Raw genomic sequence first — 23,005 nt, 5'->3', positions numbered from 1 at the left:
GGCACTGGCGCGCGTCAGCAGCGTCAAGCTCATTTCCAAGGCCAAGATCCGCACCGTCAAGATGACCTTCATTATCGTGCTGGCCTTCATCGTGTGCTGGACGCCATTCTTCTTCGTGCAGATGTGGAGCGTCTGGGACGCCAATGCGCCCAAGGAAGGTAGCGCTGGTGGGAAACGGAAGGAGGGAGAGCGGCCGGGCAGCGTCCTTGCCCCGCTGCCTCCGCACGTCCGGGTTCTAGGGGCCTCATGCGGGAGAAGTGGCCTTTGGAATCCTGCAGAGCTGGGTTTAAGACTGGGCTCCATTATCAAGGGAATTGGGGCTTAACTTCCCTAAGCCTTGACTTACCCTTCTGTAAAATGGCCATGATGAAACTGCCGGCTCTCATCAGGCAGGAAGGGAATGAAATGAGAAAATGCACGCCAAGTCCTTAGCACAGTCCTTGGGCTACATATGGGGCATATTATTCATTATTATAGGATGAGAAAACTGAGGTTCAGGTGACTTTTCCACTTGGTTAGCGATTGTTAGAATTAAGAACCCAGGTGTGGGGCCCCAGGCTTGGGCTCTGGTCATGATCTCACAGTTCATGAGTTCCAGCTCCGCGTCTGGCTCGCTGCTGTCAGCCCAGAGCCTGCCTCAGGTCTTCTGTCCCTTTCTTTTTCTGCCCCTCGGCCATCACACACTCTCTCTCAAAAATAAACACTTAAAAAAAAAAAAAGACCTCGGGTCCAAAGCTCCCACCTCTTTACATTGACGTTGAACTTGACTTTAAATTCAAGTCAGCCTAAACACACAATATGTATTGGGTGGGGCGTCTTGGGGATGTGAGGTAGAGTCCCTGAACCCCTCGCCTTCACCAGGCAGTGAGCATCACAGGAGGCGGCCAAGTGCGCAGGGGCTGGGGATGCTAGGGACTGTTGCTTGGGGGGGGAGGAGGAGGGAGGGTGGGAAAAGGAAAGGAGCCCAGATGCAAACCTTCTGATTTGACCCAAGGGGCTGGGTGATTTTTGTAGGCAGGGGATGCACCCTCCAGATTGGAGGACTGAAGCCATAGGGGCTGAGGGTGGCCATTGTCAGGCAGGCCAGGAGGAGAGCATAGACTGGGGTCTGTGGGCAGGGAGCTTGGGAGAGCAGAGAGCACCTTGGGTCCTGAGGCTTGTGGCCAGCGCTGGGCCACTGCAGGCTCCTGGCAGCTTTGCCTTCACTGCACGGTCTCCAGCGGCTCATTTGCAAAGAGCAGGCGGGATGATCTGTGGTGGTGAACGACTTACACCCTTTGGGTTGAGGCTCAGCACCTAACACTGCACTGGGATGCAGGTGCGTCTAATGCGTATAAGGAAACATGGAGGAATTTGCTTTCACCTTTTCTGCAAAAATGCCCCATTTTTAAGTATAATCACACCTGCTCCCAACAGTCTAAAATACAACCTTTCCATGGAAGCAGAAGTCTCCCCTCATTCAGCTGGATAACTTTGCTTTGCTCTCTTCCAGAAACCACAGACTCCTGGCTTTATCCAGCCCTCCCTGTTAATGCAGTGTTTGCCTAGTGGCCAGAGCAATTATCATTCGACATGTACCGAGCACCTGTGGGATGGCAGGCCGGGGCAGTGTGGGGTGAGGATTGCTGTGGAGACTCACCAAAGCCAGCCCGGCTCCAAGGTGCAGCCCCCAGTCATGCCTTGAAGAAAGTGTTCAGGGGTGCAGAGAGGGGAAGGTACTAGCTCCAGGTCACACAGCAAATTGGAGGCAGAGTAGAGCTACTTCATCCTTTGCCAGGCTTCTTATGAAGGACACACAACTAGGGAGCTGGGTTGGGCAAAAGCCAGCAGTCGGTGTTTCCAGTCAGGGCATCAGGCTGCACCTGTTTCCCAGGCAGGAGCTGAAGACCCAGACCTGAGACTTACAAGCTCAGGCAGTAACCCTTGAGGAAGTGAGACCGATACTGAGCACATCCTAGGTGGATAGACTGGGGAGTCCTCCTTCCAGTCCTTACTAGTGTGAGGTTTCGGGTGAGGGGTCCCCTGCTCTCCTTTATTTTATTTTTTAATGTTTCTTTTTGAGAGAGAGATACAGAGCATGATGGGGGGTGGGGGGGGAGGCAGGGGGAAGGGGCAGAGAGAGAGGGAGACATAGAATTCAAAGCAGGCTCCAGGCTCTCAGCTGGCAGCACAGAGCCCAGTGGAGGGCTCAAACTCACAAACTGTGAAATCATGACCTGAACCAAAGTCAGATGCTTAACCCACTGAGCCACCGGGGTGCCCCGATTCTACACTTTAAAAGTACATCAGACAGTCCATTTCTCTGTCTTTAAAACACAGAGAGAGAGAGAGAGTGAGAAGGAACCCTCAGCTAAAGTGGGGGCCAGAGGTCTTTTGGGTACGTGTGGTTCCCTGCGGGTTTCCGGAGCAAGCCCTTCAGTAGAGCCGGACCCCTGTCCTCAGGCTCCAGGAGCAGGGAAATAAACAGACTCCAGGAACCTCCCATCTTCCCTCTGTCCCTGTGCTTCTTTCCCAGTGCAGAGGAAAGGGTGGGTGCTGCGTGCAGAGCCCAGGTCCCTCTGGCCTTCCCCTTGCCCAGCACTCTGTCTTTGGTGCTCTTAGAAGGGAACAAAAGCAGACAGCAGGGGATTCGTGGTGCCGCCACTGCCGGGGGCCAGCGCCCAGTCCCCACGTGCCAGGCCCACCAAGCACCGAGGACTTGGGGTCTGGTCACCAGCCTCGCTGGTCACCAGCACGAAGTCGTGCTTCGGCCTCAGGACTGCAGCCGGGGTCTGAGTGGACAGGGGCTCAGCTGGACCACAAGCTCTGGGCCCACTTGGCATTAATTGAGATTCCTGTAAGTAGCGGGTTAGGCTGTCAGAAACGATGGTGTTTATAGTCATTTTGGAGACATGACTCTGTCCCCAGGCTATCGACAAGTGTTAAGGGACAAAAGAAAACTACACTCAAGCCACCCAAGACATTTTGATCAGCACCGTGGCATGAATGCACAGCCCCCGCTTTCCAAGAGGAAGGGAATTCAAAAGAGATGCTAAACATCTAGATCAGGGCCCCTTGCTCTGCTCATCTCCTGGGGAGCGGAGGCTGCAAGTTCAGGAAGCCCATTGAGAGCAGCCTGACATTTCTTTAGGGAAGCCCAGGGGCGGACAGCTACAGATGGAGGTGGAGGGAGAGGGGCAAGCGTGGGGCCTGTTCCTGCCAATAGCTTCATGATGAACACCTCTGAGAGAATGAGAAGCTCTTTAACTGCTGGCTGCAGATCATGGGCTGGGTGGATGGAGAAGCCTTGGCAGCTGGCCTCCCGGTCCTTCACGGGACTCAGAGTCCCTGCCTCCTTTAGGGTCTGTGTGCTCTGGCATTCTCTCCAAACCCCGATGCGCCTTTCACATCGCTCTCCCTTGAGGGACTTCTTTCCTTCATACCCCATCCTTCACAACACGCACTGCCTTTATGAGTTTAGAGCTCTCCTTGTTCCACAAGTAGTGCAGGTTGGCCACAAAGATTCAGGCACCACGGCAAGATAAGTAGATACAAGGAAACTTGGATGAAAGGGGAAAAGGGGGCGCCTGGGTGGCTCAGTCAGTTAAGTGTCTGACGTCGGCTCAGGTCATGATCTCATGGTGCGTGGGTTCGAGCCCCGTGTTGGCTCTGTGCTGACAGTTCAGAGCCTAGAGCCTGTTTCTGATTCTGTGTCTGCTTTCCTCTCTGACCCTCCCCTGCTTACGCTGTCTCTCTCTCTCAGAAGTAAATTAAAAACATTTAAAAATTTTTTTTAAAAAAGGGGAGAAGGTATAGGAGGATTGTAACATGGTAGTAATAATAATAATAAAGGCTCCGTGGGAGGAGGTAAGCCGTACACAGGGCTTCCTTTTCATAAGAGCCAAAGAAAAGAGGGAAACTCTCAATTTCAGTATTTCCATTGTTGAGAAGAAAGAACAGCGAGGGAAGAAGAAGGGAAAGGAGCATCGTGGTAATGGTTGAGCCCCGCCCCACCCAAGGCAGCCACCTGCTCTTGGAGCCCCGATTTGGTGCGGCCAGACACCCAAGGCAGGTTTGGATGCGTCCCAGATGGATCCTGCACAACCAAATCCCACTGTCAAAGATTTGGCCACCCTTTCCACCCTGAACTCAGTGGGGTTTGCTTTGCTGTTGGTCCCAAGGACTCGGACCCTGGGGTCGTTCTGAGAGAGGGGATGGAGAAGTGGGGGTATCTGTATTTACAGGGATTCGTCGATGCTGCTTGGGTACGGTGGGGCTGATTTTGAGTCTCTGTGTCTAGTGTTTGTGAAATGCCTGGTCCAGTGGGCAGAGATGAGAAAGGAGGGGGGAACAGGTTGGACAGGTGTGCTCTCTGTACGTACCAAACACTATTCGTGGCTCCTGTCTGTTCAGCAGAAGGTGCCTAGAAGCTAGAGGAGAAGCTTTTGAATTTACGAAAAAAAAAAAAATCTCACTCGCAGCTCATCGATGAGCCACAGGTGTCTTTCAGAACAGTCCCCATTTTCTCTCAAAATGGCCGGTTTCCATGGGAGCAGGAAAATGCCCGGAGAATGGGGTGGGGACCTCCGCCGCATGGGGATTGCAGAAGGACCGTGCGATCCATCTGGTGGCCCAGACAGCGGACAGCCGCTGTGGAATCCCACATCGCATGCGCAGAGAAAGAGCCACACGGTTGGCTCGTGCTTGGAGTTGGCTCTGCCATTTTTCTCCTGTGTGTCCTTTGAGCAAGCGGTTGTACCTCTCTGAGCCACAGCTTCATTCTGTGTATAATCAAGGAAGCAGAGCCTACTTGTGGGGTTGCTGGGAGAATGACCTGATGGGACCCGTGACGCCTGGGGGCCATGTGATCAGTGTCACTCTCCTCCTCCTCTGTACCCATCCTCCTTGCTGAAAGTTTTGTTTGCGTTCTTGAGACTGACTTTGAGAACCTTGGCAGGTATTCCTGAGGGAGGCGATGGGCAATTTTCTCTTGAGAGCCGAGGCGGCAGGGGGTGGGCATGGAGCAGAGCCTGCTGGGCAATAGGGAGGTTGGTATGTGGAGGGGAAACCTGTTAGGGCTGGACTAGGAGCCTTGTCACAACAGGGGCCCCTTGTGTGTCCCTGCCGAGCATAGGGCTGGGTGTCCATCGGGAGCTCCGCCAGTCCTTGTTGACCAAATATGAAAGATACGGGAGTAGGAAGGTGGTGGAGACGGGCCGGAATGGGGTGTGGAGTTGGACTCCGGAGAAATAGGGCTTTCTTTTTTGTTGTTGTTTTTAAACATTTGTTTTAAGTTTATTTATTTATTTGAGAGAGAGAGACACACACAGACAGAGAATGAGCAGGGGAGGGGCAGAAAGAGGGAGAGGGAGAATCCCAAGCAGGGATTCTGATGCAAGCTCAAACTCATGAATATTGAGATCATGACCTGAGCCGAAAAGAGGAATCAACACTCAACCGATTGGGCTACCCGGGCACCCCAGAAATAAGGGTTTTCTAAGCAGCCCTCCAACGACAGAAGAGGTGAGTGGGTGACCAAACGTATGTCAGGGCTGGTGTCCTAGGAGGAAGGTGGAAACGCCCAGGGACCTGTCTGAAAATGAGGTGCCCAGCTTCTCCCCTTCGCTGTGGAACTGTGGTCCCTCCACTGTGGCCCTGCCCACCTCACCTTTCCGAGGACATTGTGCCCAGATTTGGAGGGGCCAGGCACCTTGGCGGGGGGTCTGCTCTTCAGGTGACCCGCTGGTATGTAGAGCAGTGGGTAGGGAGGGCAGGAGGAGATTGGACAGATAATTCTTTGCCCCCAAGAGCTCTTGAACTTGGCCCTTCTAAGTATAAATTGCAATTAGATGGACAGTTAACGATCACACTCTTGGCATTAAGCAGTTGTGAATTGTGTTCTTGGCTAATGCTAATGCTTTCCTTTTGAGTTCCTGCCCCAGGTGACTTCACCCATTTTTCCCCCAAAAGTTTGATTAATAACAGCAGGAAGGGAGGGAGGGAGAGAGGGAGGGAGGGAGGGAGGAAGGAAGGAAGGAAGGAAGGAAGGAAGGAAGGAAGGTCCGTTGGATGAAGCTTTGCCTTATACTTTTTCCCATTTAATGGATGTTTGGGGGCGGTGTTGGGGAGGCTTTGGGGGGCTGTGGGTCAGGAGGTCAGCTCCCTGGCTTCAGGGCATCTCTGGAGAGGCTGAGCTGGCCGGTCAGCTGCCTGAGGGGTTGGTCCACCTGACAACCCCACCGCTCTCTGCCAGCAGCTACCGGGAGCAGAGGGAACCCCACAGGGCTCAGTGCCAGGGGCAGAGGCCGGGTGGGGGCTGACCTGTGCTCTGCCTGACCCCATTGCGTCAGTCTCTGGAGACAGCACTGAGCAGTGGCAAGAGCCCCCTTCGGAGACCTGGTCTTGTCACCGTCTCTGTGATTTGATTTGAGGCACGTCTCTGTGTGACCGCTGGGCCTCTGTCACTCCCATCTGAACAGTGGGGATAGAACAGGACACCCTCTCTGGGCATCCACTTCGGTGACATGAGGAGTCGGATGAGTTGGGGACAGCCACCATTGGGTGAGTACCCAGCCCCACCTCTCACCCTCACCTGAACACAGCAAGGTGAGGGGGCTTTATCCTCATTTTACAGTGGGGGGAAACTGAGGCCCAGAGAGGCATGACCTGCTTGAGGACGCTGTTGAGTAAGTGGTGGAGCTGGGGTCCGAACCCAAGTCCTCTCACACCAGAGGCTGCCAGGCTGCACTGCCTCCCCTCCCCAGGCCACTTTTCAAGGTGGTCCACCGTGCTCGTTACAGAGCTGGTTCCCGGCCCTGCCCCAGAGCCCTGCACCCTGTTTGTGACCCCAGTATTTCTACATGCACCCTCCTGGCTGCACGTCTACTCACAGCACCACCCCCTTGGCATTCTGGGTTCAAAGTCTCTGCTTCCCAACTCTCCCTGCTGCCCACTGACCCCACCCCCACCCCCCATCTTAGCCGTACTGCACCTCTCGTGGTGACTCTTTCCTTCCCATTGCCAGCTTTTGGGTCAGGAGCAGCATGCCTGGACTTTGGCACTACTGCATTCTGGGCCAGATAATCTCTGTCGGGAGGATGGCCGTCCAGGGCACTGTGGGGTGGTTCACAGCCTCCCTGGCCTCTACCCACTAGATGCCACTGGCACTGTTCCATCAGTGGTGACCACCAAAAATGTTTCCAGACATTGCTGAAAGTCCCCTATGGGGCAGAATGGCCCCTGGTTGAGAAGCATTGGTTTAGGCCCAGTAGGTAGGTGTGGACTGAACTAATATCTAATGAGTGAGGCGCCCTCTTCTGCCCTGAGCTCTGGCCAGTCTGCCCACTGTACCCCCAGCCAGGCCAGAGCATTCGCCAGTCTCCACGAGGTCCCTTTTGCTTTGTACCCAGGCTGATTCTCTTCCCACGGCAGGAATGCCCACCCCAAGTCTCTTCTGTGGAGACCCGCCATCCTTCAAAGGGCAAGTCCAAGTGTGGCTGCTCTGTGGCACAGTTCCAGCGGGCACCATTTACCTTATGGCCTGTGGGAATGATGCTCCCAGGAGCTGTGCAGGGCACAACTCTAACAGCTGGGCATGGCAGCCTCATCCAGTGCTCCCCTGAAAGCCTCCCTGCTTCCCCCAGCAGAAGGTCTCCCTCCTCCTCTGAAGGCCAGTTACTTGTGCCGCCGGAGGGTCCTGTCCACACAACCTCTGCTTTAGTACCTCAGTCCTCCACTGAGGAGAATTTGCAGGGAGCCAATCCCCAGCTCCTCACCTGCCCTCCTAGGGCCAACGGGTGGCATTTGCATGAACTTGGGACAGTCAGGCCAAGGTGGGTTACAGAGCTCTGGGGGCAATACCCCCATTTTCAGCCGGGCTGGTGCCAAGCTGTGAGGTCCCAAAGCGGAGAACGAAGAGGCGGCCACAATGACCCTGGGAAGCTGACTAAACCTGCCCCAAGCCGGTTTTGTGGGGAGGGTGGGCTGTGCTGGTGTAGCAGTGTCTGGGGTATAGTAAGTGCTTAATTTGCTTTACAAAGGAGAGCAATTCCAAGATGTGTCTGGTCCTGGGCTGAGTCAGTGCATTTGGGGATGGGAATCCTTGTGAGCTCAGGTGTATTTTAGCAGAGGGGCTGCAGTTTCCAGTGAGGAGGCAAGCCCGTGGGTGCTTGGAGGTGAGGAGGTGAAGAAAAACAAAAGCCTCACTTAGCGGAGGCAACAGGAAGCCAGGTGGGAAGGTTCTAGCTCTGGATTTTAGAAGCCCCAGAGGACTCGTGCATAAGGGGTGGCCAAGGAGGGGGTGTGACCAGGCAGTCGTGTCCCAGCCCCCCCATGCCTGTGATCCCGATTCCCGACCACCGACCACCGAGGGGCAGCCTCTGCCAGTCTCCAGTCCTTCTCCGCAGGGAGCTGGTACTTCCTGCCGTAGCCAGGCTCTCCGGTACTTGTCACCTCTGCCCTCCATGGCCCCCACCTCACACGTGGTGACCCCTCTTGCTCATTCCATTTCTTTCTCTTCACCTGAGCTGGATGTGAGTGTGAGCCTAATTTTTCTATAAGAAACAGCATTAGAATCCACTCGTCATGTTAGAGCCACCTCCTGTTATCAAGCAGGGAAATTGCCTTTTTGCCTTTCCAGTGTGCCAGTGGCGGCGGCAGATCTTTCAGGATTTCCTGTCTGCTAATTTCATGCTTCGGTTCACTTCCATCCCTTACAGAATGCTTCCTCTTTTCCAGTCTCTGCTAGCAGTCAGGGACAGAGCCACAAATGACACACCATCCCCAGCCACCAGTCTGCAAACAGAAGTAATGACCACACGAACAGATGAGGCACTAAGAGAGATCTTTAGTTATCAATAAATATTTTTTTTAATTTTTTTTATAGTTTATTTTTGAGACAGAGACAGAGCATGAGTGGGGGAGGGGCAGAGAGAGAGGAAGACACAGAATCTGAAACAGGCTCCAGGCTCTGAGCTGTCAGCACAGAGCCTGATGCGGGGCTCGAACCCATGAACCATGAGATCTGACCCGAGCCGAAGTCGGATGCTTAACCGACTGAGCCACCCAGGCACCCCTCAATAAATATTTATTTATCACCCCTGGGTGAGTGCCCCAGGAGGCATCAGTTGATTCTGACTCCCTGGGGGAAAAAACCTGGAGGGTTTCAGAGAGGGAGCAGCATTTGAAAAGGGAGCTGTGGGAGCAGGAGGAGCTGGCAAAGAAAAGCTGCGCATTATATGTTGAGATCATTGGGGCAGTTAACTTAAATACTGTCTGTCTCCCTATTGGAGGGATACTTCTCAAACTTCAACGAGCACACAAATCACGTGGGGGATCTTGCGAAAATGCATATCCCGATGAAGGAGGTCATGGAGGGAGCCCAGAAGTCTGCCTATTTACCAAACATCCAGGTTATGTCTACACAGTGCTTATGCAGCTGGCCCACTGACTGCATACTGAGCAGTAAGTCTTTAGTACCTTCCCTCTCTTATCAAAATGTGCAGTTTGCCTTTGCACAGAGGGCTGAAATTGGCCACAGGGCCTGTCATTCCTTGCAGGGTAGAGAAGGGCTGGGCTGGTCGTTTACAGCAAGGCCCCGGCTCTTGTGTTTCCAGAAGGTGGTTATTCCTTAGGTTCAGCCCAGTGAGCTCAACCTGTTCCCCAGATTTGAGCAGTGACACAATAGAAGCCCATTTAAAGCTCCGTAGCCCACGCATTTGGCTCGTACTCCTGACTTTATGATACATGGGGAGATCATGCAGCTGTGAATTTTAAAGCAATTCCAATGTTGTAAAATCGTGGTCTTTTTAAAGAAGGCACTGTGTAATGCATACTAGTATTCACTCTTTATATAAGTGTACGTTCAAAACTCATTAAAAAAAAAAAAAGCCTTCAGTAGACCACAGTTCTCAGATTCCTACACAGCCTCTATAGGAATAAGGGGCTCACGGCCAAATTTCCAATCCCCTGGCCAGGAGGCCTTGAATCCAGAGATCGGTTTCTGGAGTGAGGGCCCTTCTCAAAGTTGATAAGCTTGATGTGATCCAGCTAAGAGACGTTAGATAAGCCATAAATCTTTGAAGTGTATGTGAAATGCATTGGTCACCTCAGGCGCACACAGCCCAGAGAGGCCATGGCCCGCTGCCCGTCAGCTGTTCTGGGCTAATTTGGGCCTTCAGTGGCAGGGCGGAGGGGGTACCGGGAAATCCGAACATGGGAGTGCTTGGGGCTTGAGTAGAGCCAGGCTGTAGGCGGGTGGAGCGCTCCGGGGCATAGTGTCCCCGTCCTCGAGTGGCCCTCTGCCGCCCACCCCTCCAGGAGTCGCAGTGCCGAGTGGACACACACAGTTGTTTCTGTGTCCTGGGAGTGCGGTGGCCCAGCAGGGTATGTTGGCTTTCGCTGGGCGGCCGTTTGTGCTCACCTCTCCTGCTTGGCACATAGGAGCTCCCGCTGGAAGATCAGTCACCCTTAGTTCCCAGCTTTGGGCCCACCAGCCTGTCTGCGGGTGCTGCACCTCCTTGTTTAGCGGACCGCCTGTCTTATGCGTCTGGCTTTCGCTGTGAGCAGGTCCCCAGGGCTGGTGCTGCAGCGCCGGGCACCGGGCATGAAAGGAGGCAGGAACATCCTCGTAGAGAAATGCCCTAAGCTCACGGCCAGGCAGGTGTGAGGGCCCAGTGCCTCCCACAAGCCCTTCCTTTCTGGCAAGGACCAGAGAGAGCACTTCACACTGCTCAGGGCTCCGTCCTGGGGAAAGATGTTATTTTTATGGGGGGGGGGGGGGCAAGTGGAAGAGACAGGATTCTAGCGGAAACTCTGAAATCCTGGCCTCTCCCGGGGTTGAGAAATCCTGGCCACTTTCCCTTTGGGGGTCTCACGTCACTGGCCAGGTAGGTTTTTCCTCATGAACTGTCTGGAGTTCCTTTGGAATCCAATCCCAGGGCTCTGGTTTTGATTTTTTGTTTTGTTTTGTTTTTTAATTTTTGAAATCATGGGGGAAAAAAGAACAAAGGACAATTTCTTTAATTGACCTGGGGTCAGGAGCCCCCAAACTTTGGGCTTTGAAAAATGATGCAGTTGGTCATATCTCCTATCGGTTAATACTCATACTAATCACCTAAATTACTACTGCCATTCACAAAACCCTTTTGCACTTTTCCCCCAGTTTTCCTAAAGTCCTTGTGAGTGTCATCTCCAATTTATAGATAAGGACGTTAAGGCTCAGAGAAGGATTGGGGGTGAGGAGGGTTCAGATCCCAGGGGTGTGCATCTGAATCCTGTGTCCCTGGCTCCTCCCTCAGACCTCTGGGCCAGTGCTCCCCGGGGGCCCGTCTGTGAACTGCACCCCCACCCTCCTGGCCCCGGGGGAGGTTCTGGCTACAGACCACACCTTCTGAGGACTCGGGTAGATTCTGACTTCCAGCTCCTCCTTTTCTCCGCTCTGACTTGGTCATTTCTCCGCTTTGTGGAAAGTGTGGTGGGGACCAGGCCTGGAGCTTGGGAGCAGGGACAGCCCTTCAGAGAAGCCTGAATTAAGGCAAAGGGTGGACATTTGTACGTTTGCATAGGCTGGTCATTGCACGTGGGCTGCCCCTGTGACATGGTGTTCCGCTCTGGCTAAAGGCAGTGCCCCGAAAGGAACTCAGCCATGGGCCAACTGGCCCTGCTCCCTGGCCATGTGGGGAGTGGGGGTGGAATGAGCGCCCTAGGGTGGACCCAGGCCCTGGGGCACCACAGCATCCGCTGCACACCTGCTAGACCCGACCCGAGGCAGCGTCACTCTGAGTCACCTTTTCAATCGGTGCCGCACCAGCAGCAGCTACCCAGTGGGTGGCTGTGTTTTGAAAGAAGACCATCACACAGCATTTCAGTATAGAATACCCGGAGGGTGGCATGCCCTAGAACCTTGAGCTGGAATGGAGCAAGCAGGAGAAACAGCCGCTCCTAACAGCTGTGCCAGGCGTGTGCCTTAAAACACATCTTCACGCTGACATTTGCTGGACAAGAGCAGACATTCCCAGGACCCCCAAAGTAATAGGGAATGGGGCGAGAACATTCTCCTCAAATGCTAGGTCTTTGTTTCAACACACGGAGCCCAAGCACCCCCATAGCACTCCCTGAAGGTGGCCCATTGTTGCAGTCTGTTTAAACCCATCAGGAAATTGCCAGCTAGCTGAGAAGGGTAGGTCAGGTCTGCTGGTTCCACTGGTGACACAGGCATTTAGAGCCAGGGGACAAATCTACGCATAAGCTGACATTCTTGGCCACACGGTCTGGCCCGAGAGCCACACTGAACAGACATTGCCACATGGCCGGGCAGCTTCCAGAAGCTCCTGTGTCCTGTGCCCCACCCTGAGCTGTCTCAGATTCTGAGACACAGCCCAGCCCAGGGAGCGGCCCCTCCACATTGTTTCACCCATGCTGGTGTTAACTCTTAGTTAGGGAAAGTAGCATTTATCGGGCATCGTGGGAGTGATGATGAGAAGAGCGAAGTTTACTAAGTTTTTACTTTCATTGAGCGCCAGGCATCGTGGTGGGTACTTGGCATCTCCTATGTAATGAAACTTGGCAATGATTCTGTAAAGAAGTTCTTGTGTCACAGGTGGGGAAACTGAGGTTAAGCGAGGTCACTCACAGGTGCAAAGTGGCAGAGCCAGGACATGGGCCATGTCTGAGTAACGTGAGAGCAAAGCCATCACTTGATTCTCCTTCTGTAGTATGGGAGGAGGGGCGCTGGGCCTGCCCTGTGGGGTTTCCCCTGCCCTTCTGAGCCCCTTCCCACTGCTTTTTTTAATATTTGCCCCTCCTACAGGCATCAAGGATGGGCTAACGTTTTCTGTAAAGGGCCAGGCAGTAACTCAACTTCATCCTTGTAATGCAAAAGCTGCCATAGACAGTAAATGAATGAATGGGTGTGGCTGTGTTCCGATAAAACTTTATTTAGAAGAATCCGCATCAGGCGGGGCTTGGATCATGGGCTATATAGTTTGTTGGTCCCTAGTCTCAACCAGGAGACATTTCTGCCAGGAGCAATGGTGATCTGATAGGAAGCGATGTGTTTTCCATCCCAGATATGCTTAGATATTAAAAGACTATCCCTGGGAACAGGCAGTACCTAGCCTCCAAGGGCAATTGTATCTGTGTGGGAAAAAGGGTAGTCGCTGTCTCTCTGTCCATCAGATCACACCAGGAGGGTGATTGCCTGACCAGCGTGTGTCTTTGCTTAGGGACTGAGAGGATTCACCAACTAGTACCGACCTGTGAATGCTGACCTAGTCATTAATTTCAGGTAGGAACACAGGGCGACTTGTTGTGTGTCCTTGGAGAAGTCACGTCCCTTCTCTGAGCCTCACTTTCCTCACATATAAAATGGGGATGAGCCTGCTTTGAAAACCATACGGTCCTGTGCAAGCTTGAGCAGCGATTCCAGTGGTCAGCATTGGTAATGCCTTGTGCTCCCTCGGAAACAACACTGTGAATTGTGAGGACACTATTTTCCATGCTTTGTTCTGTGCCTGTTCTTCTGCAACCCTATGAAGGTTGCAGCAGTGTGGCCTAAACAAGGTACAGTAAGAGCAGAGAGCCAGTGAAGTGCAATTAGTCACTCACCTGCTCTGAAACCATCAATGGCTCCCCCTTGTCTATTGGTTAAAGCTCAGACAGCCTGGATTCAAGATCCTCCTCAGCCTAGCTCTTTCCAGTTTCTTTTCCTCTGAAACACCCCTACTCCAACTCTAGCAGTCCCTGAATGTTCTTGAACATTCTTGCCTATGTGCCTTCATTCCTGTTGCTTCCTTCCCTTGAAATGTCCTCCACAGACTTTTTAAAATTCCCAAATAGCTCTCCTCCATGCTAATGGATTGCATTTCCACCACTGGGGACTCATGTCTCTGGATAGTTAGCATAGCGGTGAATTTTAAAAGTCCGCATGTGACCTTAGCATTTGGCAGCCTATCTCAAGCAGGTTCAGTTTATAGAGGATCATCCATCCCCCAAGGAGCCAGGCCAGGCCTGTGATTCAGGTCTGTGGCCACCAGGTGGGGGCAGCGGGTGCTGGCTCTGGTCTCAACTCCTCCCCCCAAGGCTGGCAGCGCGGAGGTAAAAAGTCTCATTATGATTACTTGGGAATTCATTAACTGTTTACTTTTTTGCTGTTGATGTTTCTGTATGCTTTCTTTTTAGAAATAGGAGAAATAAGTTAAATGATTCAAATTTAAAGTCAGGCTAGTAGCTTAAGAAAAAAAGATACACTTATATTGTAACTATATGTAGTTAGGCAAATGTGGTGCCTTCCTGTCCAAGCCTGAACTTCATCCCTGCTACGAGCTTCTACCTTGTTTAGATTCTTGCACACCTACGTTCTTGCCTTTGTGTCTGACAGCTTACTTCTCAGTACCCTTCTTTATTTCAACTTTTTATGTGTCAGTTTTACCTCCTTTATTTTATACGTTTAATTATGACTTTGAGGACATTCTTTCTTTTTTTTTATACATGAAGTGTTTTTATTTTTTTAGTAGTTTATTGTCAAGTTGGTTTCCATAGAACACCCAGTGCTCATCCCCACAAGTGCCCTCCTCCATGCCCATCTCCCCCCTCCACCTCTCCCCTACCCCCATCAGCCCTTGGTTTGTTCTCTGCATTCAAGAATCTCTCATAGTTTGCCTCCCTCTCTCTCCCCCACTATTTTCCCCCTTCTTCTTCCCCATGGTCCCCCGTTAAGTTCCTCCTAATCCTCCTATACATGCAAACATATGGTATCTGTCCTTCTCTGCCTGACTTATTTCGCTCAGCATAACACCCTCAAGGTCCATCCATGTTGCTACACATGGCCAGATTTCACTTTCTCATTGCCTTGTAGTATTCCATGGTATAGATAAACCACATCTTCTTGATCCATTCGTCCGTTGATGGACACTTAGGCTCTTTCCATGATTTGGCTATTGTTGAGAGTGCTGCTGTGAACATTGGGGTCCATGTGCCCCTATGCATCAGCACTCCTGTATCCCTTGGGTAAATTCCTAGCAGTGCTATTGCTGGGTCCTAGGGGAGTTCTGTTGTTCATTTTTTGAGGAACCTCCACACTGTTTTCCAGAGGGGCTGCACCAGTTTACATTCCCACCAACAGTGTAGGAGGGTACCCGTTTCTCCACATCCTCACCAGCATCTAGAGTCCTCTGATTTGCTCATTTTAGCCACTCTGACTGGTGTGAGGTGGTATCTCAGTGTGGTTTTGATTTGTATTTCCCTAATGAGGAAGGATCCTGAGCATCGTTTCATGTGTCTGTTGGCCATCTGGATGGAGGACATCCTTTTTAGTCTTGGTGATTTTTCACCAGAGTTTCTAAACTTAAATTGATCTTCTTAGCCATCCAAATCAAATATTTATTTTTTCATCCTCTCTTATAGGAAATGAGGGATTCAGTAGTACTGGCTTTTCCCCCCCTTCACTTTTCCACTTTTCTGTTTGTTCCTATTTTAGTCTAAGGATTAGCTAGCTGCTCCTCCTTTGTTTTCTAAACATTCTCTGTTGCAATTTTTTTTTTTTTTTTGCTTTTATCTGTTGTAGTTTGCTTTTGTGCCAACAGGTGCATCAAGTAATTAGACCAGCGGTTCTCAAACACGTGTGTGTGTGTGTTTGTGTGTGTTTACAACCCTGGAGGGCTGTCTACAACACTCTGGTGAATCTCACCCCCAGAAATCTGACCCAGTAGGTCTCCGGTGAATTTGCATTTCTGACAAGTTCCCAGGTGATCCTGGGATCCCACTTTGAAAAGCACTGCATTTGTTTTTGCAAACACCCTTCTCCTTTTGGTGCTTGGTGACTTTGCTGACAAATGTCTCTATGCTCTGCATCTGTGGTGGCATCGAGATCTTGTGGCTCCTCTGTCCCTGTGAGAAATCCTTTCCTGGATTTAGCTCTTGAATTCTGGGGAGTTATTTTTTGAAAACTTTTTGCAGAAAAAAACAAAGACCAGTAGATTTCCCCTTCTTGCTTTTGCCTTCATTCATAATTTCCTTGCAGCATTCTGCTCCTTCATTGGAAGGGTCTGTGGTTTCTCAGATTGAAGTCCACTGCAAGAAACTCAGATTTTTCCCCCTCCTTCTGCTTGGAGGTATATAGGATTAGAAATTTTTCTTTTTCGTTTCTATTTTTGAGAGAGAGAGAGGGAGAGAGAGAGAGAGAGATCACAAGTGGAGGAGGGGCAGAGAGAGAGGGAGACAAAGAATCTAAAGCAGGCTCCAGGCTCTGAACTGTCAGTATATAGCCCAAGGCAGGGCTTGAACTCATGAATTGTGAGATCATGACCTGAGCTGAAGTTGGACGCTTAACCGACTGAGCCACCCAGGTGTACCATCTTTTTCTTCCTTCCTTCCTTCCTTCCTTCCTTCCTTCCTTCCTTCCTTCCTTCCTTCCTTCCTTTTTCCCTCTCTCTCTCTCTCTCTCTCTCTCTCTCTCTTTTCTTTCTAAGCTCTACACCCAATGTGGGGCTTCACCTCATGATGCCGAGATCAACGAGTCCCATGCTCTACTGACTGAGCCAACCAGGTGCCCCAGGATTAGGAATTTTTTTCCCCCTTCAAGCTTGAATTCATGAATAGCAGTCTTGAAGTTGATCGTTGATTTTGCCTGGAACTCAGTAAGTCCGCAGCATGACAGCTTCAGCACAGTGCCTCAAATAATTTCAGTATAACTTGTTTTCCTGTGTAAGTCTTATTTGCCGTGCTGAAGCACTGCTCCTATGGTATCTTCACAGAACCTTCCATGCTCTTACCTCTGCCTGGAAGACTTGTAAGCATCCATCAGGTATCAGCTTGAATGCAGGTTTTTATGGGGCTGGCCATGATTCACTCAGAGTTGCACCCCTCGGTGTGCCCAGCCTGACCTGCATCGTGCCCACCCTATGGTGCTACTCATGGTATTTTTGTGTCCGCATTGCCTAGCCTGGTGTGTCATGATAGCAGCCACCATGTATTGGGTGCTTGCTGCATACCAGGCATTTTTGAGTCCTTGCAGGATTCCCGTGAGGTTTGGATACTCTTGTGAGCTCCTGGGAATGCTTAGCAAACAGCAGTCTCTTGGGGGAACTAAAGTAAATGTGTTGCTGGCGGAATTAGAACACAAACTAGGTCTGTCAGCTTCCAGACCCTGTGCTCTTGGGCCCTCCGAGTCGTAGGCACCAGATACTTGCTGGGTGAGTTATGAATGAACAGGTGGCCGTGAAGAGTGCAGCTCCTGCTGACAGAAGCATGCAGTGGGTATGCTTTGGATGAGAGGGAGGATAGAGAGAGTTATAGGGCTGGGCAGAGCCTGGGAAGTGTTAGGGGTTGGGGGCAGAGTGCAGGCGGAGAGCACGCCCACAGCTAGGATATGGAAGGAAGACAGACCTTGTGACCCGGCACCTGGTGCCTGGGAAAGGCCGTTCTCCGGAAAGGATGGGGACTCCTCCCGTAGTGATGGGCTGTTCTCTCCCTCCCTTCCTGTTCTCTCCCTCCCTTCCTGCCCTCCATCAGCCTCGGCCTTCATCATAGCCATGCTCCTGGCCAGCCTCAACAGCTGCTGCAACCCTTGGATCTACATGCTCTTCACTGGCCACCTCTTCCACGAACTTGTACAGCGCTTCCTCTGCTGCTCCTCCAGCTACCTGAGGGGCAGCCGGCCGGGAGAGACCAGCGTCAGCAAAAAGAGCAACTCATCCACCTTTGTCCTGAGCCACCACAGCTCCAGCCAGAGGAGCTCCTCGCAGCCATCTGCAGTGTGACCAGCCTGGGCCAGGACTGCCTCCCGCGGCTCAGCTTGTGCCAACACGGACAGTCTGCCCCTTGGTGGCCTGTGCGTGTGTGTATGAGGTACCTTTCAGTTTGCACCCTTTCACACCTTGAGGTAGCTTAAGTGGGGAATTCTGACATGGGGTTGGGGAAGTAGTCTTCATGGTGGAAGATGACGGGGTGACTCAGCCATCAGACAATCCCTGGATCTCGCCTGGGTTCCCACAGGTGTTTATGTACCCTGGGCCCACTGCCACCCCTGGCTGGTGGGTGGATTGTTTTTCTCTCCTGGACCTGTCATTTCACCCCAGTATCTTTTAACTCCTTTATGCTGGGATCTTGAGACAGTAAGTATAGGATTGGCAACTCCCTGTGTGTGGAAACCTAGTGTTCTTAGCTCAGATAAGAGGGAGCTCAGCTGCGGAGGGTGGTGCTAATATCCTCCTGACTTCACAGTGTTTTTACCTTTGCATGGACCCATCCCAGTATCCTGAGGCGCCAACATGTCAGGAGGTAGCCCTAGAGACAGGCCCTTATGAAACCATTTGGCATAGGTAGCTGATTAAACCCTGGGTTACAGATGTTTAAGAAGCTAATATTTATATGAAGCAATTAGGAAAGAAAAAGAAATAAAAGGCATCCAAATTAGAAAAGAAGAGGTAAAACTCTTTGCAAATGACATGATTATGTATGTAGGCAATTCTAAGGAATACGTCCACCCGTACAAACCGATTAGAATGAATAAATGAGTTCATCAAGGTTGCAGGGTACAAGATCAATATACAAAAACCAGTGGTATTTCTTTTTTTTTTTTAATGTTTATCTTTGAGAGAGAGTGTGTGAGTGGCAGAGGGGCAAAGGGACCCGAGGACAGAGAATCTGAAGCAGGCTCTACATGATGACAACAGTGAGCCTGATGTGGGGCTTGAACTCACAAACCATGAGATCATGACCTGAGCCAAGTCAAACGCTCAACTGACTGAGCCACCCAGGCACCCCACCAGTGGTATTTCTTGATACTAGCAATTAACCAAATGAAAATGAAATTAAGAAATAATTCCACATATAATTTAAGAAAGAATAAAATAGGAGTAAATTTAACAAAAGAAGTACAAGACTGATACCCTGACAACTATAAAATATCATTGAAAGAAATTGAAGAAGACTTAAATACAAGGAAAGATATCCCATGTTCAGGGATCAGAGACTTAAATATTGTTCAGATGACAATACTGTCCAAATTGATCTTCAGAATCAGTGCAATTTCTATCAAAATCCTGTTGGCTTCTTTGCACAAATTGATGAACTGATTCCCAAATTCCTACAGAAATGCAAGGGACCCAGAATAGCCAAACAATCCTTGAAAAAGGAGAACAAAGTGGGATTCACACTTCCTGGTTTCAAAACTTAAAAAAGTGTGGTACTGGCATACCAGTAGACATCTAGGCCCATGCAACAGAATGGAGAATGCAGATATAAACCCTTACATGTATGGCCAATTGATTTTTGACAAGTGTGTCAAGAGAATTCAATGAGAAAGACAGTCTCACATGACCCTAGGAAGACTGGATATCCATGTGCAAAAGGATGAAGCTGGTGAAGGGGACTCAGATACAAACTTCCAGCTAGAAAAATAAATAAGTCACAGGGATGAAAAGTACAGCACAGGGAGTATGGTCAATGATGTCATAATCAGGTTGTGTGGTGACCACACTTGCCGTGGTGTGAGCCTTGAGTAATGGATGGGATTCTGGGACTTTGATGTTGTACACCTGAAACCAGTATCACTTTGTATGTCAGCTATACTTCAATAAACAAAAGAATGAAGCTGGACTCCTACCTCACGCTGTATTAAAAATTAACTCAAAATGCTTCAAGCCCTAAATGTAAGAGTTAAAACTGTAAAATTCTTAGAAGAACACAGGCATAAATCTTTGTGACCTTGGACTAAGGTCACAATCAGACTACTAGTGATTTCATAGCCATGATAAAGCAAATGCAAAAAGCAAAAGCAAAAAGCAAATGCAAAGTAGGTCAATTGAACCTCATCAAAACGGGGTGCAGAACTTTTGTGCTTTGAAGGACATAGTCAAGAAAGTGAAAAGACATCTCACAGAATGGAAGAAAATGTTTGCAAATCAGATACTCCTATCCAGAATATATCAAGCACTCTTACAACAGAACAATAAAAAGACAAGCCAAGTTTTAAAAGGGGGCAGAATAGGGGTGCCTGGCTGGCTCAGTCACTGGAGTGTGAGACTCTTGATCTCAGGGTTGTGAGTCTTATTACTTGAAAATAAAATCTTTAAAGAAAAGGGGCACAAAATAATCAAATAAACAAAAAAATAGACATATTTTCCTATCTTCTCCAACGAAGACATAAAAATGGCCAATAAGCCCACGAAAAGATGCTCAATATTATTATTCATTAGGAAAATGCAAATGAAAACCACAGTGAAGGGCCACTTCACACCTGCTAAGATGGCCGTGATCAAAAAGATGGGCAATAGCAGGTACTGGCAAGGATGCAGAGTGATTGGAACTCTCATACACTGCTGGTGGAAATAGAAAATGGTCCAGCCGCTTGGAACATACTTTGGCTGTTTCTCAAAAAGTTAAACATAGAATTACCATATGAGCCAGATATGCCACTCCTAAGTATTTACTTAAGAGAAATGAGAGCCTACTCAGATACAAAGACTTGTACATAAATGCTCATGGCATCATAATTTATAATAGCCCAAAACAGAAATAGCCCAGGTGTGTATCAACACATGAATGGATGAACACGGTCTGTCCGTATGATGGCATATTATGGGGCTGTAAAAATAAATGAGATAGAGTGATTCATGCTACCACATGGATGAACCTTGAAAACAGTATGGGAGTGAAAGAAATCATTGCAGAAAGCCACATACTGTATGGCTCCATTTTTGTGAAATGTCTTGAGTAGGCAGATCTGTAGAGAAGTCTTCAGAATTGTGGTTGCCAGGGGCTGGAGGCCATGAATGCTAATAGATACAGGGTTTTTTTGGGGGGTGGGGGTGGGGTGGGTAGGTGATGACAATTTTCCAGAATTAGTGATGATGGTATGTGATGTTTAGAATAGGGCTAAAACCACTGAGTTGAGCACTTTAAAAGAAGTTAACAACAACAGAATGTTTACCAGCTAAGTTCAGAGGTGGCCAGCTGGAAGCATGAATCCCTCAGAATCCCCCTGAGCTGCCTGTTTGTTTGTTTCTCTCTGTGACTCACCATTTAGGAGGGATGGTTTTCTTATTCACTTTTTCTGCAAGAGATGGTACCGCTTGGCCAGAGGTACCAAGAGTGATTTCCCCCGCCCTTGCTGTAGTAAAGGCACAAGCGATATCTTGTGGCTGCAAACTGTTGTGTTTCATTTAGAAGAGTAATTCACCAGGTGTCTCAAAGGTTTTGCTTACCTAGGAAATGTGTCTTCAAGGGTCCTCTCAGGCTTGAGGTAGGACGTGAGCATGCCCGAGAAATACCTTTGGTTATTAAATACAGGATGTTCTGGATCAGAGGTTTTCCGACTGGGATTGGCCAGCTCACTGGCACCCTGGGACACTTTTTTTTTCTACACATATTTTTTGGACTCACTGTGGCGCAAGCAAGAGGACTTCCCAAAAGTCACAGATCCACCCTCTAAACACACTTTCTTCTCGCTCCACCCTGCATTATGCACGCATGTATGCACACAGTCCAAGAAGCTAGCACGGCGGTCCTGATGTTTGGGGAGCAGGCATGCGCTGAAATGCCGGTATTCAGACTCTTGCCATTTAGCACAGGATCTTCAGTACTGACTGGGAACTGAACACTGCATCACCTTTGGGCCCTGAGACAGTATTGCTGTGAACGTCCTGATGGCGTCAACACCAGCCAGTCCTTGCTTTTTGGAAAGCGAACAGGATGCCCACTTGGGGTCTTTGTGGCCACATAGACAACCCCGGAGCACTCTGGGAGCAAAGCACCCGTGGCAGGGCCTGTTGGCATTTGAGCCTTTCTGTTCGTGAGCCAGCGATGCTACAGTCTCTGCTGTTCCAGGAAAGTTGTCTCCCTAGCAGCCAACAGAGGCCACTGGGGCTCGAGGGCACAGCCACTCACAGATTTTCCTGACTAGGGGCACAACCTCCCTGAGACCCCTGGAGTTGCAAGATTCTTGGGCACTGGAGCCACTGGGATGTTTCCCTTATTCTCTTCCTCTGACAGCTCTGGATGGTTCCTTGGATCTTATAATGGTGCCAGAGTCTGTTGTATAGCAAATCCGTGGGATTTGATTTCAGCAGCACCCGTGAGTCCACACCCCACCCAATGCTGGAGGAAATTTCCACCGTCTCAGTCTTTCCCCTGCCAAAGCCCGGAAGCATGAGCCCGGGGCCCAGGACAGTGTCTGAAGCTCGGTTGTTTCTGTCCTTCCCCAGACCCCATGCCTGAGGTCTGTGAATCATCTTTTCCCACAGCATCAGACCTCTCGACAAACCTAACATGTGGCTGGAGGCGCCAGTAAACTGGACCATGAGCATTTTCTCCTGGGATGATTCATTCTGATGGTCAAAAGTGACATGTGAACACTTGAAGACGCCGAGCCTTATTTCTTTAGGCCCTGGGGAAAAAAGTGCCACACAATTTGCTCTCCTTTGGGGACGGATCTGTGGGTTACCCTGCAGGAGGCTGCCTTTTACAAAGACCCTTGTTTCACAGTGCTTCACCTGTTGTATTTCATTGCGATGAAACCCCACTGAATGCAAAATGTGAATTCCTTGATTTTGTTCTCCTGTGGTGACTTTTCTGTGGACTGTGCTCATCGCTGAATGATGTGGCGGATAACAAGGTGTCTGCTTCCTTAACTGCTTTATAAAAGGTGCAATGAATAAACATTTTCCCCCCATGCATTGCTTTGGCCTCTTTCTCCCTCCTCAAAACAGTGACCATGTCTGGTGGCCTGCAGATTTGGAGTCCCCTGTGGGGGCGGGGGGTGCAGAGCTTTCTGCCTGATGATGACATAGGTGCACCTGGGTTGAGTCTGGGATGGGGGTGGGGGGACCTGGTCCCATTATCTGCAGTCACGACGTGTCAGAGTTCTATCAGAAGATGCTCTAAGACCCAGGCATCGACCTCTGGTACGACTTAGCCACACTCCTTGGGGCTAACTCTGGAGATAATGAGTCTCTGGATTGTTACCTCAAAGGGTCAAAGGGACCCTAACACATATTTCTTCCAGTGATGTGGGGGGGGGGCCACTTGC

General features: G+C 50.3%; 1 protein-coding gene across 1 annotated transcript in view; it reads left to right on the top strand.

Moving 5' to 3' along the window:
• OXTR (oxytocin receptor) overlaps window positions 1-22,620 on the top strand; it is a 23,530-nt gene extending 910 nt beyond the window's left edge. The window contains exons 2-3 of the mRNA XM_077751516.1: window positions 1-158; window positions 17,488-22,620. The exon at window positions 1-158 is cut by the window's left edge and continues 6 nt beyond it. Of these exons, the coding sequence (XP_077607642.1) occupies window positions 1-158; window positions 17,488-17,735 (406 nt within the window). The 3' untranslated portion in view covers window positions 17,736-22,620. The remainder of the gene's footprint in view (window positions 159-17,487) is intronic.
• The last annotated feature ends 385 nt before the right edge of the window (window positions 22,621-23,005 follow it).

Source organism: Crocuta crocuta, unplaced genomic scaffold, assembly GCF_008692635.1.
Source record: "Crocuta crocuta isolate KB4526 unplaced genomic scaffold, BGI_CrCroc_1.0 scaffold69, whole genome shotgun sequence".
Lineage (NCBI taxonomy): Eukaryota > Metazoa > Chordata > Mammalia > Carnivora > Hyaenidae > Crocuta > Crocuta crocuta.
This window is presented reverse-complemented; position numbering and strand designations above follow the sequence as displayed.